Raw genomic sequence first — 16362 nt, forward strand, 5'->3', positions numbered from 1 at the left:
GGGTGCTGCCTGTTCCATACTCCCCCTACTCCTAGCCTTTTAGGGGTACAAACAATAGTAATTGGGGCCTAGTGTGGTTGTGTACGTGTGATATACATACACTTTTTTTGGATCATATTTTCTATTCCGCTATTTAATCAAAAACCTTTGGGGATCAGTTAAATTGGGGGATAGTCTGTGTTGGTACGTGTGAGAGAGATCCACCTTTCCAAGTTGTTGGGGTTCATCTCATACTTCTGAAGGTTTGAGGGTGCTGCCTGTTCCATACTCCCCCTACTCCTAGCCTTTTAGGGGTACAAACAATAGTAATTGGGGCCTAGTGTGGTTGTGTACGTGTGATATACATACACTTTTTTTGGATCATATTTTCTATTCCGCTATTTAATCAAAAACCTTTGGGGATCAGTTAAATTGGGGGATAGTCTGTGTTGGTACGTGTGAGAGAGATCCACCTTTCCAAGTTGTTGGGGTTCATCTCATACTTCTGAAGGTTTGAGGGTGCTGCCTGTTCCATACTCCCCCTACTCCTAGCCTTTTAGGGGTACAAACAATAGTAATTGGGGCCTAGTGTGGTTGTGTACGTGTGATATACATACACTTTTTTTGGATCATATTTTCTATTCCGCTATTTAATCAAAAACCTTTGGGGATCAGTTAAATTGGGGGATAGTCTGTGTTGGTACGTGTGAGAGAGATCCACCTTTCCAAGTTGTTGGGGTTCATCTCATACTTCTGAAGGTTTGAGGGTGCTGCCTGTTCCATACTCCCCCTACTCCTAGCCTTTTAGGGGTACAAACAATAGTAATTGGGGCCTAGTGTGGTTGTGTACGTGTGATATACATACACTTTTTTTGGATCATATTTTCTATTCCGCTATTTAATAAAAAACCTTTGGGGATCAGTTAAATTGGGGGATAGTCTGTGTTGGTACGTGTGAGAGAGATCCACCTTTCCAAGTTGTTGGGGTTCATCTCATACTTCTGAAGGTTTGAGGGTGCTGCCTGTTCCATACTCCCCCTACTCCTAGCCTTTTAGGGGTACAAACAATAGTAATTGGGGCCTAGTGTGGTTGTGTACGTGTGATATACATACACTTTTTTTGGATCATATTTTCTATTCCGCTATTTAATCAAAAACCTTTGGGGATCAGTTAAATTGGGGGATAGTCTGTGTTGGTACGTGTGAGAGAGATCCACCTTTCCAAGTTGTTGGGGTTCATCTCATACTTCTGAAGGTTTGAGGGTGCTGCCTGTTCCATACCCCCCCTACTCCTCATCTAGCCTTTTAGGGGTACAAACAATAGTAATTGGGGCCTAGTGTGGTTGTGTACGTGTGATATACATACACTTTTTTTGGATCATATTTTCTATTCCGCTATTTAATCAAAAACCTTTGGGGATCAGTTAAATTGGGGGATAGTCTGTGTTGGTACGTGTGAGAGAGATCCACCTTTCCAAGTTGTTGGGGTTCATCTCATACTTCTGAAGGTTTGAGGGTGCTGCCTGTTCCATACTCCCCCTACTCCTCATCTAGCCTTTTAGGGGTACAAACAATAGTAATTGGGGCCCAGTGTGGTTGTGTACGTGTGATATACATACACTTTTTTTGGATCATATTTTCTATTCCGCTATTTAAACAAAAACCTTTGGGGATCAGTTAAATTGGGGGATAGTCTGTGTTGGTACGTGTGAGAGAGATCCACCTTTCCAAGTTGTTGGGGTTCATCTCATACTTCTGAAGGTTTGAGGGTGCTGCCTGTTCCATACTCCCCCTACTCCTCATCTAGCCTTTTAGGGGTACAAACAATAGTAATTGGGGCCTAGTGTGGTTGTGTACGTGTGATATACATACACTTTTTTTGGATCATATTTTCTATTCCGCTATTTAATCAAAAACCTTTGGGGATCAGTTAAATTGGGGGATAGTCTGTGTTGGTACGTGTGAGAGAGATCCACCTTTCCAAGTTTTTGGGGTTCATCTCATACTTCTGAAGATTTGAGGGTGCTGCCTGTTCCATACCCCCCCTACTCCTCATCTAGCCTTTTAGGGGTACAAACAATAGTAATTGGGGCCTAGTGTGGTTGTGTACGTGTGATATACATACACTTTTTTTGGATCATATTTTCTATTCCGCTATTTAATCAAAAACCTTTGGGGATCAGTTAAATTGGGGGATAGTCTGTGTTGGTACGTGTGAGAGAGATCCACCTTTCCAAGTTGTTGGGGTTCATCTCATACTTCTGAAGGTTTGAGGGTGCTGCCTGTTCCATACTCCCCCTACTCCTCATCTAGCCTTTTAGGGGTACAAACAATAGTAATTGGGGCCTAGTGTGGTTGTGTACGTGTGATATACATACACTTTTTTTGGATCATATTTTCTATTCCGCTATTTAATCAAAAACCTTTGGGGATCAGTTAAATTGGGGGATAGTCTGTGTTGGTACGTGTGAGAGAGATCCACCTTTCCAAGTTGTTGGGGTTCATCTCATACTTCTGAAGGTTTGAGGGTGCTGCCTGTTCCATACTCCCCCCTACTCCTCATCTAGCCTTTTAGGGGTACAAACAATAGTAATTGGGGCCTAGTGTGGTTGTGTACGTGTGATATACATACACTTTTTTTGGATCATATTTTCTATTCCGCTATTTAATCAAAAACCTTTGGGGATCAGTTAAATTGGGGGATAGTCTGTGTTGGTACGTGTGAGAGAGATCCACCTTTCCAAGTTGTTGGGGTTCATCTCATACTTCTGAAGGTTTGAGGGTGCTGCCTGTTCCATACTCCCCCTACTCCTAGCCTTTTAGGGGTACAAACAATAGTAATTGGGGCCTAGTGTGGTTGTGTACGTGTGATATACATACACTTTTTTTGGATCATATTTTCTATTCCGCTATTTAATCAAAAACCTTTGGGGATCAGTTAAATTGGGGGATAGTCTGTGTTGGTACGTGTGAGAGAGATCCACCTTTCCAAGTTGTTGGGGTTCATCTCATACTTCTGAAGGTTTGAGGGTGCTGCCTGTTCCATACTCCCCCTACTCCTAGCCTTTTAGGGGTACAAACAATAGTAATTGGGGCCTAGTGTGGTTGTGTACGTGTGATATACATACACTTTTTTTGGATCATATTTTCTATTCCGCTATTTAATCAAAAACCTTTGGGGATCAGTTAAATTGGGGGATAGTCTGTGTTGGTACGTGTGAGAGAGATCCACCTTTCCAAGTTGTTGGGGTTCATCTCATACTTCTGAAGGTTTGAGGGTGCTGCCTGTTCCATACTCCCCCTACTCCTCATCTAGCCTTTTAGGGGTACAAACAATAGTAATTGGGGCCTAGTGTGGTTGTGTACGTGTGATATACATACACTTTTTTTGGATCATATTTTCTATTCCGCTATTTAATCAAAAACCTTTGGGGATCAGTTAAATTGGGGGATAGTCTGTGTTGGTACGTGTGAGAGAGATCCACCTTTCCAAGTTGTTGGGGTTCATCTCATACTTCTGAAGGTTTGAGGGTGCTGCCTGTTCCATACCCCCCCTACTCCTCATCTAGCCTTTTAGGGGTACAAACAATAGTAATTGGGGCCTAGTGTGGTTGTGTACGTGTGATATACATACACTTTTTTTGGATCATATTTTCTATTCCGCTATTTAATCAAAAACCTTTGGGGATCAGTTAAATTGGGGGATAGTCTGTGTTGGTACGTGTGAGAGAGATCCACCTTTCCAAGTTTTTGGGGTTCATCTCATACTTCTGAAGATTTGAGGGTGCTGCCTGTTCCATACTCCTCCTCCTACTGCTCAACCATCCTTTTAGGGGTACAAACAATAGTAGTTGGGGCCTAGTGTGGTGGTGTACGTGCGAGATACATACACTTTCTTTTTGATCATATTTTCTATTCCGCTATTCAATTAAAACCTTTGGGGATCAATTCAATTGCGAGATAGTCTGTGTCGGTACGTGTGAGATCCACCTTTCCAAGTTGTTGGGGTTCATCTCATACTTCTGAAGATTTGAGGGTGCTGCCTGTTCCATACTCCTGCTCCTACTGCTCAACCATCCTTTTAGGGGTACAAACAATAGTAATTGGGGCCTAGTGTGGTTGTGTACGTGCGAGATACATACACTTTTTTTGATCATATTTCCTATTCCGCTATTCAATAAAAACCTTTGAGGATCAATTGAATTGCGGGATAGTCTGTGTCGGTACGTGTGAGATCCACCTTTCCAAGTTTTTGGGGTTCATCTCATACTTCTGAAGATTTGAGGGTGCTGCCTGTTCCATACTCCTCCTCCTACTCCTCATCCATCCTTTTAGGGGTACAAACAATAGTAATTGGGGCCTAGTGTGGTTGTGTACGTGCGAGATACATACACTTTTTTTGATCATATTTCCTATTCCGCTATTCAATAAAAACCTTTGAGGATCAATTGAATTGCGGGATAGTCTGTGTTGGTACGTGTGAGATCCACCTTTCCAAGTTTTTGGGGTTCATCTCATACTTCTGAAGATTTGAGGGTGCTGTCTGTTCCATACTCCTCCTACTCCTCATCCATCCTTTTAGGGGTAGAAACAATAGTAATTGGGGCCTAGTGTGGTTTTGTACGTGCGAGATACATACACTTTTTTGGATCATATTTCCTATTCCGCTATTCAATAAAAACCTTTCTAGGGCAAGGTCTTAAATTACAGAAATATGAGGAGACCGTCAAATAAGGGCCGTGGCCTGGGTCGTGGTGCTGCTGGTAGAGCTCCTGTTGCAAGGAGAGGACGTGGTCGATCTGTGCCAGCTACACGCACAAGTGAAACACCTTCCTCAAGTGTGAGTAGGCGACAGAACCTGCATCAGTATTTGGTAGGGCATCAAACGCCCCTAGAAGTGATGAGGCCAGAACAAGTTGAGGCGATAGTAGATTGGTTTGCTGCTGACAGTGCCTCCAGTTCCTTCACATTGTCTCCCACCCAGTCTACTGCAGAAAGGTCAGAGTTGGCACCTGCAGCCAATGTCCAACCGTCTTTCACCTCACCCCCTTGCAAATCAGGCCAGCAGTCTGAGCCCCAAGCCATACAGCAGTCTCTTATTCTTTTTGAGGACTCTGTCAGCAGGGTTTCCCAGGGCCATCCACCTAGCCCTGCCCCAGAAGTGGAAGAGATTGAGTGCAGCGATGCCCAACCACTTATTTCTCAAGATGAGTACATGCAAGGATCATCGCAGCACGTCTCCGATGATGACGAAACGCAGGTGCCAACTGCTGCGGCGTTCAGCATTGTGGAGACCGACAAGGAGGGCAGGGGTGAAGACTGGGTGGAAGATGATGTGGAGGACGATGAGGTCCTCGACCCCACATGGAATGAACGTCATGCAGGTGACCTGAGTAGTTTGGAGGAAGAGGCGGTGGTCGCACAGAGCCACCAGCACAGCAGAAGAGGGAGCAGGGTGCAGAAGCGGAGCGGCCGTGCCCTAGACACTACGCCCGCTACTGCCCAACGCAGCAAGGGAACGAGCGCACCAAAGTCAGCTCAAAGGAGTTCTCTAGCGTGGAAGTTCTTTAGAAAATGTGCTGATGACAGGACACGAGTGGTTTGCACCCTGTGCAATCAGAGCTTGAAGCGAGGCATAAACCTTCTCAACCTGAGCACAACCTGCATGATCAGGCATCTAAGTGCAAAGCACGAGCTGCAGTGGAGTACACACCTTCAAAACCAAGAAACGTCTCTGGCTAATCCTGCTTCCTCTTCTGCTGCAGTCTCGGCCGCTCCAGCCACATCTGTAGTGATACCGGCACCTGCCACCCCGCAAACAGACGATCTGTCAGCAACACCACCACCTGGGTCACCAACAACCATCTCCACAATGTCCCGTGGAAGCGTTCAGCTTTCCATCTCCCAAACACTTGAGAGGAAGAGGAAGTACCCCCCTACCCACCCGCGATCCCTGGCCCTGAATGCCAGCATTTTAAAATTATTGGCCTTTGAAATGCTGTCATTCCGTCTGGTGGAGACGCACAGTTTTAAAAACCTTATGTCGGTGGCTGTCCCACAGTACGTCGTGCCCAGCCGCCACTACTTTTCCAGGCAAGCCATCCCTTCCCTGCACAACCAAGTGGGGGAAAATATCAGGTGTGCACTGCGCAACGCCATCTGTGCCAAGGTCCACCTAACTACGGATACGTGGACCAGTAAGCACGGTCAGGGGCGTTATATCTCCCTAACGGCACACTGGGTAAATGCAGTGGCGGATGGGCCTGAGGCGGATAGCAATTTGGCGCATGTCCTTCCACCACCGAGGATTGCAGGGCGCTTCAGTTTGCCTCCTGTTCCTAACTCCTCCTACTCCGCTTCCTCATCCTCTACCGCCTCCTCATCCGGACAGCGTAACACCTTCACCACCAACTTCAGCACGGCCAGGGGTAAACGACAGCAGGCAGTTTTACAACTTGCCTGTTTGGGGGACAAACCACACACCGCGCAGGAGTTGTGGAGGAGCATGGAACAGCAGACAAATGAGTGGTTGCTGCCAGCGAGCCTCAAGCCCGGCCTGGTGGTGTGCGATAACGGGCAAAATCTCATAGCAGCTCTGGGCCTAGCCGGTTTGACGCACATCCCTTGCCTGGCGCATGTGCTGAATTTGGTGGTGCAGAGGTTCCTTAAAAACTACCCCGATATGTCAGAGCTGCTGCAGAAAGTGCGGGCCGTTTGTGCGCACTTTCGGCGTTCTCACCCTGCTGCTGCTCACCTGGCAGCGCTGCAGCGTAACTTCGGCCTTCCCGCTCACCGCCTCATATGTGACGTGCCCACAAGGTGGAACTCCACCTTGCACATGCTGGAAAGACTGTGCGAGCAGCAGCAGGCCATAGTGGAGTTTCAGCTGCAGCACGCACGCGTGAGTCGCTCTGCGGAACAGCACCACTTCACCACCAATAACTGGGCCTCCATGCGAGACCTGTGTGCCTTGTTGCGCTGTTTTTAGTACTCCACCAACATGGCCAGTGGCAATGACGCCGTTCTCAGCTTAACTATCCCACTTCTATGCCTCCTTGAAAAAACAATTCGGGCGATGATGGAAGAGGATGTGGCACAGGATGAGGAGGAGGAGGAGGATGAAGAGGTAACATTTCCAAGGCTTTCAGGGCAGTCATTCGCAAGGGGCTCCGAGGGTGGGTTCCTGCACACGCAAACGCCAGGGACGCAATTGTCCAGCAGGGGCACAGTTCTGGAGGATGAGGAGGATGAGGAGGAGGAGGAGCTGGAGGAGGAGATGGAACCATGTTCACAGCAGGGTGGCACCCAGGCCAGCTCATGGCCATCACTGGTGCGTGGCTGGGGGGATACAGAGGACACGGACGATACACCTCCCACAGAGGACAGCCTTTCGTCGCCTCTGGGCAGCCTGGCACACATGAGCGATTACATGCTGCAGTGTCTCCACAACGACCGCCGAGTTGCCCACATTCTAACTTGTGCTGATTACTGGGTGGCCACGCTGCTGGATCCCCGTTACAAGGACAACGTACCGTCCTTAATTCACTCACTGGAGCGCGATCGCAAGATGCGCGAGTACAAGCGCACGCTGGTAGACGCCATGCTGCTGGCATTCCCATCTGACAGCGGGGGCCACAGTGGAAGCACAAGGCAGAGGAGGAGGAGGAGGAGGTCGCCAACGCAACCAGGGCACCGCCAGCACCTCAGAAGGCAGGGTTAGCATGGCCGAAATGTGGAAAAGCTTTGTCAGCACGCCACAACAAACAGCAGCACCAGCAGCTCAGATGGAACGTCTTAGCAGGAGGCAGCATTTTACCAACATGGTGGAGCAGTATGTGTGCACACGCCTACATGTAGTGAATGACGGGTCTGCCCCCTTCAACTTCTGGGTCTCCAAATTGGGCACATGGCCTGAGCTTGCCCTTTACGCCTTGGAGGTGCTGGCGTGCCCTGCAGCCAGTGTATTATCTGAACGGGTATTTAGCACGGCTGGGGGCGTTATAACAGACAAGCGCAGCCGCCTGTCCAGAGACAATGTGGACAAGCTCACGTTCATTAAAATGAACCAGGCATGGATCCCACGGGACTTTTCCGTACCTTATGCAGAATAGCAATGGATACCGACCTTACCCACCCATTGTTCCATTTTTGCTCTTTCTCACTCTTTTGGGGTGTACCCTCATTTAAAATTTTTGAAAAGAAGCAGTGTTGGCTACCTCGTCCTCCTCCTCAGGGCCAGATTAATGTAGGGGCTATTGGAGCTGCAGCTCCAGGCCCCTACCTTTTATATAGGCCCCGGGTTGGCCATATTCACTGTTACCGCTCTTCTGTCACTTGTAAACACAGAAGTCTGGCTTCTATGCTCGCTTCCCCAGGCAGCACCCTCAGAACCTCCCCACACAGCGTGAAGGCCGGACAAGGAGGGACAGTTGGCGATGCATGGATGTGTTTATGGGCTTCAGAGACAGCATCCCATGTTGAATTAGGCATGCATGGCTGCACCCTTCCTCCTCTGGGTGCATGGCAAGGCACGGCCCTTAAGGCCCTTCAAAATCCTCAGCACCAAGCCCATGATGCTGTTAATCCGGCCCTGGTCCTCCTCCACCGCCGCTTCCACCTACACCGCCCATAGGTGTGCGCAGCCTATTGCATTAAGGTGTGCACCCCAAAGTTGAAATACACATGCATGTGTTTGCCAGCAGGGAGAGTAATGTATCGGGGCCATGTACCTGTAGGCAAGGAGAAATAGAGCAGAGCAGGTCCCAGGGAGATCTTTCCCATCTCCTCACTGGCAATGCTATGTGCCCTAGGTGATTAGGGTGTGCCCAGGCACACCCAGCACACCCTGTGCGCACGCCTATGTCACCGCCACATCCACCACCACCTCAACCTCCCTCCTACTCCATATGGGCCTCGTCCTTCAGAGATGAAGAAGAACATTGTTTTATTTTTCTGTTTTTTTTTTGTTGTTTTAAGTTATTTCCCTATCCACATTTGTTTGCAGAGCACTTGCCATGCTCTTAATTACGTTTTGCTGCCATTTGCAGCACTCTAGCCCTTTCCTTTGGTGTTTTAGAGCCATTTTAGTGCCTTAAAGTTCGGGTCCCCATTGACTTCAATGGGGTTCGGTGTCCGGGAAAAGTTCGGTAAAAGTCCGGGACACGGACCCGGACTTTTTTTTAAAGTTCGGCCGAACCCGTCGAACACGGACATCTAGGTGTCCGCTCAACCCTAGTTATGTATTATAGGCCTACAATTCTTAGTAATTACTGACTTAAACCTGACCAAAACAAGAGTCTAGTAGACATCCCAGATGTGATAAATTTGAAACACAAACGCATGAATTATAATCGTGTAAATAAATAAATGTGTGTGTGTGCATATTATATATATATATATATATATATATATATATATATATATCCATATATATATATATACGCATATATATATATATATATATATATATATATATATATATATATATATACCGGTGTATATATATATATATATGCATATATACATATGCATATATATATATATATATATATATGCATATATATATATATAATATAATATAAAGTGTGTTTTGTGTTTTGTGCAACGTTTTTTTTTTTGAATTTCCCTCCCTAGTTCCGCTCCCATGCAGCATTGCTGCTGCAGGGAACGGAACTAGGAAGTGATCGTACCGACGGAGGGACGGAGGAGCGGCGGGACTCTCGGCTGGCGGTCGCAGCAATGAGAGATCATCGCTGGATCGCCAGGATAAGGTAAGAGAAGCTCCGCTGCGCTCTCTGCAATCCACCCCGAGCGTGACTCGGGGTTACCGCTCCTGATATGAAAAATCAAACCCGAGTCACGCTCGGGATTACCGCTAAGGTGGTTAAAAACAAAAAAACAAAAAACATAGCTGTAGTGTAAGTACCTGAATTTGACAACGTATCAGCCTCATGTAATCCCTGGTACAGAAGATATTTGACTGGGAAAAGAAGAAGCAGAGGAATGAGCCAATGAGGTCTGTTGTAATGTTCATGGGCTAATAAGTAGCATGCTGATAGTAGGAGAGAGCAGAGTGATAGTTGTGCTAATCATTCTGCTGCTTCTTCTACAGTGACCAGTCATGGTCTTTAGGTGGGCTGTGCTGTCTGGCAAGATTGAGTACATCTCAGGAAAGAATGGACAGAGATTCTTTCTTTTACAGGTAAACCAGCTCCCTTATATATATTTCAGCTGTGTATTTAGAGGATTGCTTGGAGTTCAGCTTTAGGCCCTAATAATGCCACAAGTATTACCTTTTTTCACCGAGTCTACTGCAAAGCACTCCTGGCGAATGATCAAACGACCCCTGTTCTACTTGCAAATGTAATGCTTGTTTTGTCTTTTTTCAATAAGTTTTTTTTTAAAGAAATTTCCATTGATGGTTTATGTAAACAGAAAAAAAACAAAACCTTGAGCACCACACAAAGATCTAATCTTTGGGCAGATCTGGTAAAGTATAACCCTACATTAAGGCTCACAACAAACCTTCATCTACACCAGCCTTTCCCCCTGCACTCAGTTGTACGGCCTTGTGAATTGTATGTTGTCCTCTGATAATAATCCAAACTACAAGTGGTATTTCTTACCTTCATTATCATTTTGCTGCTCACATCTTTAACCTGATGCTCCCTTAAGCATTATCAGGCCAGAGATGAGACGTCACGTGAGCAGTCGTAAATATGGAGGATGCCAGAATTAAGGTATTACTCCCTTATCTCTGTACTCCTAAACCTAAGTAATTAACTCATGCCATGTGGTAGGCCCTACTGCAAGGACAATTTTCTTTTACCTGGAGCTGGGCTTAAAAAGAATACCTTTTAATGATGTATTAATGACTCAACACAACTGCATCTCCGAATGACATGGTAGAGTTAAGAACTTAGTAAGGGCCAACAGAGAGGTAGTATAGACCAAATGTCACTTTGTCACATCCTGGTAAGCTGTGCCAATGCTGCCCTCTTGAGTCTGGGAAAGCTTGAAAACAGATACAGAAAAAACAAAAGGGCCAAAGGTCTAGGGCACTAATCTCCAACCTGTGGCCTGGGGACTGGATGTGTCCCTCTGCTTGCATTTATTTGGCCCTATTTCTTTTATTGACACTCCTAATGGGCCTCTATTACTTCCCTTAAAAAGGTTGTAAACCCCAAAAAAATGAAAAAGAAAAAAAAAACCTGTAAGATAAAGGCATAATGAGCTAGTATGCATCGCATGATGTATGAAATACTTACCTTAGAATGAAGCCCCCACAGTGCTGCCCACTCAGCGGTGACACGGCCGACATGTCCAACCGTCCTGCTTCCTGGTTTGCGTCCTCTGGCCATCTGATTGACCGGAGACGCGATGACATCACATGCGCACAGGACAGTGCTCTGAAGGAACAGCATGGGTGGCCGTTCCTTCAGAGCGCATGCGTCAATGACGTCATCGGCTCTGGTGCAAGCTAAATGGTGCAAGCTTAGGAGATATTTACAGTACCTATAGGTAAGCCTTATTAAAGGCTTACCTATAGGTACAAGTTATAAGAGAGGGTTTACAACCTCTTTAATACCAAGTATGGGGCACTGTTTACTACCACTACTACCAGGACAATTTTTACTCTGACTGGCCACAGTATGCCCCCCTTAATGCCTAAAGAACAGTAAAGTGGACTTTTGTTTAAAAAGTTTGGAGACCCCTGGGTTAGTGCATTACAGATGGACTTTATTGGAAAAGGAAAAATATTGAGTGCATACTTACAATAGCCAAAGGCTAATGCAGAAATATAGATCATACCCAAGTGGCAGGGTAAACCTCATAAGGTGGAGTAACAACATGACCCTGATGCCAACGAGCCTCTCCAGCTAACCTGTTTCAAGGGACAAACCCTCTTCATAAGAGCAAAGCCTGATAAAGAGGGTACAGGCCTTGAAATGTGTTGTCTGGCGAGCCTGTGTGACACCACATCATTTTGATACTTCACCTTATGAGGGTTACCCTGCCACTCAGTTCTGCTCTATATTGCTGTATTAGCCTTTGGCTATTGTGAGTATGCACTCATTACTTTTCCTTTTCCAATAAAATCTATCTGGTAATGCACAAGGCCTTTGTGCCCTTTATTTTTTTCTATATGCGACTGATGTATTGATGAATCCGCATCCATTTGTGCCTTTTATATCTAAATGGAGTTCAGCTTAACAATATTGACTCACGCTGCAACCTGTTCATCTGACATCATAAGAAACCTGAGCATTACCTCAATGTAATAATGTAACAATAAATGTTCCTTTGCCTACTGAAACACTAATGGATTTCTTTTTCACATGACTGCTAGTTTGAACATGAGTGTGTAATCCATTGACATACTTAAAACACCTTCTGCCAGTGTCATGAGCAGTGAATCCTTTTTGTTAGTCAGTTAAACAGTTTCTTTTTTGACAAAGGAATTGCATGGATAAGTGCAAGGCGGAACAGTTTTCTAAAATGAGCCATTAGTGTGCTGGGCCATTAGTAAAAACTATTACCACTCAAACCATGTTTCCATTTAATCCCTAAAAAGAGGCCACATCACCAAAATATTTCTTTTAATACTTGGCTGAAAGGGAACTGGAGAGGTAAACGTATATAAAAAGGTACAGATTTCTGTTTTCTGTTGTTCACAGCAGTTCAATGGACTGGTGTGTGATCCGAGGTTGCATTTAGTATAACTAATACTTTCCAAACTCACTTTGCATTATATTTGCTCATTTGCTTCATCGGTCACAAATTCCCCAGCATGCACTACGGATTTTGAATGGACGGTGATAAGCAGTTTTGTAAAATAAAATGTAGATTTACAGAGGCATACCAGATGGATAAGGGCTAATATGCTCTCTCTTATATTATATTAACAAAAGTACAGTACTTTACAGGCACATGCATTTTAATGGCATCCCAGACTTAGTCCGTAGGGTTTAATAATGCGATGGCCCACCCTTTGCAGCTATAACAGCTTCAACAACTTCGGAGAAGACTTTCCACAAGGTTTAGGAGTGTGTCTATTGGAATGTTTGACCATTTTTCCAGAAGAGCATTTGTAGAGTCAGGCACTGATGTTGGAGAGAAGGCCTGGCTCGCAGTCGCCACTTTAATTCATCCCAAAGGTGTTCTATCAGGGTTGAGTTTAGAAGTGTGCAGGACAGTCAAGTTCCTCCACCCCAAACTCGCTCATCCATGTCTTTATGGACCTTGCTTTGTGCACTGGTCAAAATTATTTTGTAGAGGAGGGATCATGGTGAGGGGTTGCTTTTAAGGGGTTGGCTTGGCCCCTTAGTTCCAGTGAAGGGAACTCTTAAGGCGTCAGCATACCAAGACAATTTCATGCTTCCAACTTTGTGGGAACAGTTTGGAATTGACCCTTCCTGTTCCAACATGATTGTGCACCAGTGCACAAAGCAAGGTCCATAAAGACAAGGATGAGCGAGTTTGGGGTGGAGGAACTTGATTTGCCTGACCTCATTCTGATAGAACACATTTAGTATGAATTAGAGCAGAGTCTGCAAGCCAGGCCTTCTTGTCCACATCAGTGCCTGACCTCACAAATGTGCTTTTTGAAGAATGGTCAAACCTTCCCATAGACACACTCCTAAACCTTGTGGACAGCCTTCCAAGAAGAGTTGAAGCTGTTATAGCTGCAAAGGGTGGGCTAACTCAATATTGAACCCTATGGACTAAGACTGGGGTGCCATTAAATTTCATATGCGTGTAAAGGCAGGTATCCCAATACTTTTAGTAATATAGTGTGTATGTATGTATGTGTGTGTGTGTGTGTGTGTGTGTGTGTGTGTATGAATATATGTATATATGTATGTGTGTGTATATATATATATATGTGTATATATGTATACTATCTGTGCCCATGCAAATGAGCCCTTAAAGAGGAAGTAAACCCTCCTCTACAACTTGTACCTATAGGCAAGCCTATGATAAGGCTTACCTATAGGTACTGTAAATATCTCCTAAACATGTACCGTTTAGGAGATATTTACCTTACATGTCGCCAGTGACGTCACTGGCGCATGCGCTCTGAAGGAACGGCCGATCGTGCCGTTCCTTCAGAGCCCCGTGCCGTGACTGTCGGCTCCCGCACGCGTGCGCGGGAGTGACGTCACCGCGGCTCCGGCCAATCAGATGCCGCGATCCCGGAAGACGGGCGACTAGACATGTCGCCCGTCATAGAGGTGAGTGAGCGGCACGGCGGGGGCTCGTTCTGAGGTAAGTATTGCATAATGAGCTAATATGCGATGCATACTAGCTCATTATGTCTTTCTTTTGCAGGGTGTAAAAAAAAAAAAAAAAAACTCAAACGAGTTTACAACCTCTTTAACACCCATATCTTAATGTCATAAAACAAACTTTAGTTCAGGATGGTCTTCACAGCAAAAATTTCAAAAAGAACTAAACACAACTGGTATACCGAGCCTTACTGTGAACAACAAAACTATCCTGGTATAAGGGCTGATTTTATCAATATAAGTAATCATTGCAGAAATGCCATCAAGTCTAAGGTTCAGCTTTAGGAAATTATTAAAAAAAAAAAAAAATCCGGTTAAAATGATCTATCTATAATGGTATTTTTTTTTTATTTTTTTTTTTATTTGGAACAGGTGTTTTATGTGGTACTGCAATAACCAGTACGTAAAAGCCAGATTATCTTCATTTTCGATCAAGGCCAGATCTCTGGAGGAGCAAGGAAGAATTGGGCTGCAGAGTCCGATGGCTCAGAATTCCTTAACAATTGTGGTGAACAAAACTGAGACAGAGAAGCAGACAGCAGTTACACCAAAAGACACCCTCAGCCTCAAGCTGTCTGTATGACTGGAGGAGAGTCAGGACTGAACCCAAGGAAAGCCCAAAGGCAGAGGGGAAAACAGATTGATTTTCAGTGAGTCATTTAGCTTCTGGATTGGATGCAGCTCTCCCCTGCTGGCAATTTGGCTTGGTATAAATAGGACACACACTGACTGAGTAGCTTAAAATAATTATATGTAGAAATCCCCAAAACGGTTCACCATCCAAATATTTCCTTTTGTGTGAATATAGACTGAACAAATTACATTTACATTATTAAATATGAAATCATTGGATTTACCTCAATTTCGCATTAAGCAGGAAACTGGACACCATTCAAATCTACTGCCACTAATGGGTCTGTGCTTGCTGTGTCAGTTGTGAGTGGGTGTTAGTACAATATCCATTTGTCTGCACAGAAATGCGATGGGATCATGTCTATATATTGAGAACACAAAGCCACAATCTACAGGACTTCAAATATATATTTAGCATCCACCCATATGCTATAATAGGAAAAGCAAACCATATTAATTGAAGGTTATAAAAGCAATTTTACTTTCTGCACTGAATATACACTATATACATTTTATTTTAGATGTATGGCACAATGTAATTGCAAAGTATCTCAGACTTTTTGACAAACTTGACATAAACGAGGACATCAAAATAAGCTTTGTAAATAGCATTTTATTACTTTTTTTCAGTAAAGTCTATGCATGCTTTTAAAGTGTTCATTGTGCCAAGTAAGATTTATTCAATCTTGCTTGTTCCTATGTTGAAATCTTTACAATTATTGACAGCTGGCAAGTGTTTTGCATTGACAAAACATTTCAACTGTGTTTAATTAAAAAAACTAAATTTCAGTTCTTCCTATTGAGCATGATAATTACTTCAAGAACCTGCATGAGAAAACATGATCAGTAATGGCATTTACATAGTTAATTAAATTTCTGTATTTCATTTAAATGCTCACCTCCAGCCAAAGCATATTTTTTTTCTAGTGTAGGGTAGCATAAGGAAGGGTTAGAACTCCTCCCGGATGGACATACATTTTTTTTTGTTATGTTTTTATTGGTTTCTTGTTTCTGCATTGGGAGATTTTGCTTTTAGACTTTACAGACTTCTGCCTGATACCCCTCAGACAGTAGGTATAGAGAAATCTTCAAAATGTAGATACAGACAACACTAAAAACTTGATAGAGGCTCTAACTTTTCCACATTTTATCCAAAACCTTTAAGTTTCCAAAATCTTTGCTCATGTAACCTTAGAGTTGCTCTACTTTATAGCAGACCTTGTATTTAAAGAGCAAGAGACGTTTAAGGATGGTCCCCTTCTATTTGCTAAAATGCTACTTTTAAATAGAAAAAAAAATATGTGAGGGAGGATTAAGTAATATTCTTACCTTACCCCCACCGCTGCCTACAGCACCTGGGCAAGGGTAGCATCACCATCCTTCCAGCGAGATTTTGGGAAATGCTGTACCCAAATCTCACAGACAATCCTACACTGTGTGGGTGTCATCTTGCTAGATTTGG

At 44.5% G+C, this 16362-nt stretch overlaps 1 protein-coding gene across 1 annotated transcript in view; it reads left to right on the forward strand.

The window, feature by feature from the left end:
• LOC309562281 (uncharacterized protein) overlaps positions 1-15767 on the forward strand; it is a 634986-nt gene extending 619219 nt beyond the window's left edge. Inside the window, exon 5 of the mRNA XM_082266404.1 lies at positions 14640-15767. Within this exon, the coding sequence (XP_082122530.1) occupies positions 14640-14850 (211 nt within the window). The 3' untranslated portion in view covers positions 14851-15767. The remainder of the gene's footprint in view (positions 1-14639) is intronic.
• Positions 15768-16362: the final 595 nt, after the last annotated feature.

Source organism: Pelophylax lessonae, assembly GCF_965119305.1.
Source record: "Pelophylax lessonae genome assembly, chromosome: 8".
Lineage (NCBI taxonomy): Eukaryota > Metazoa > Chordata > Amphibia > Anura > Ranidae > Pelophylax > Pelophylax lessonae.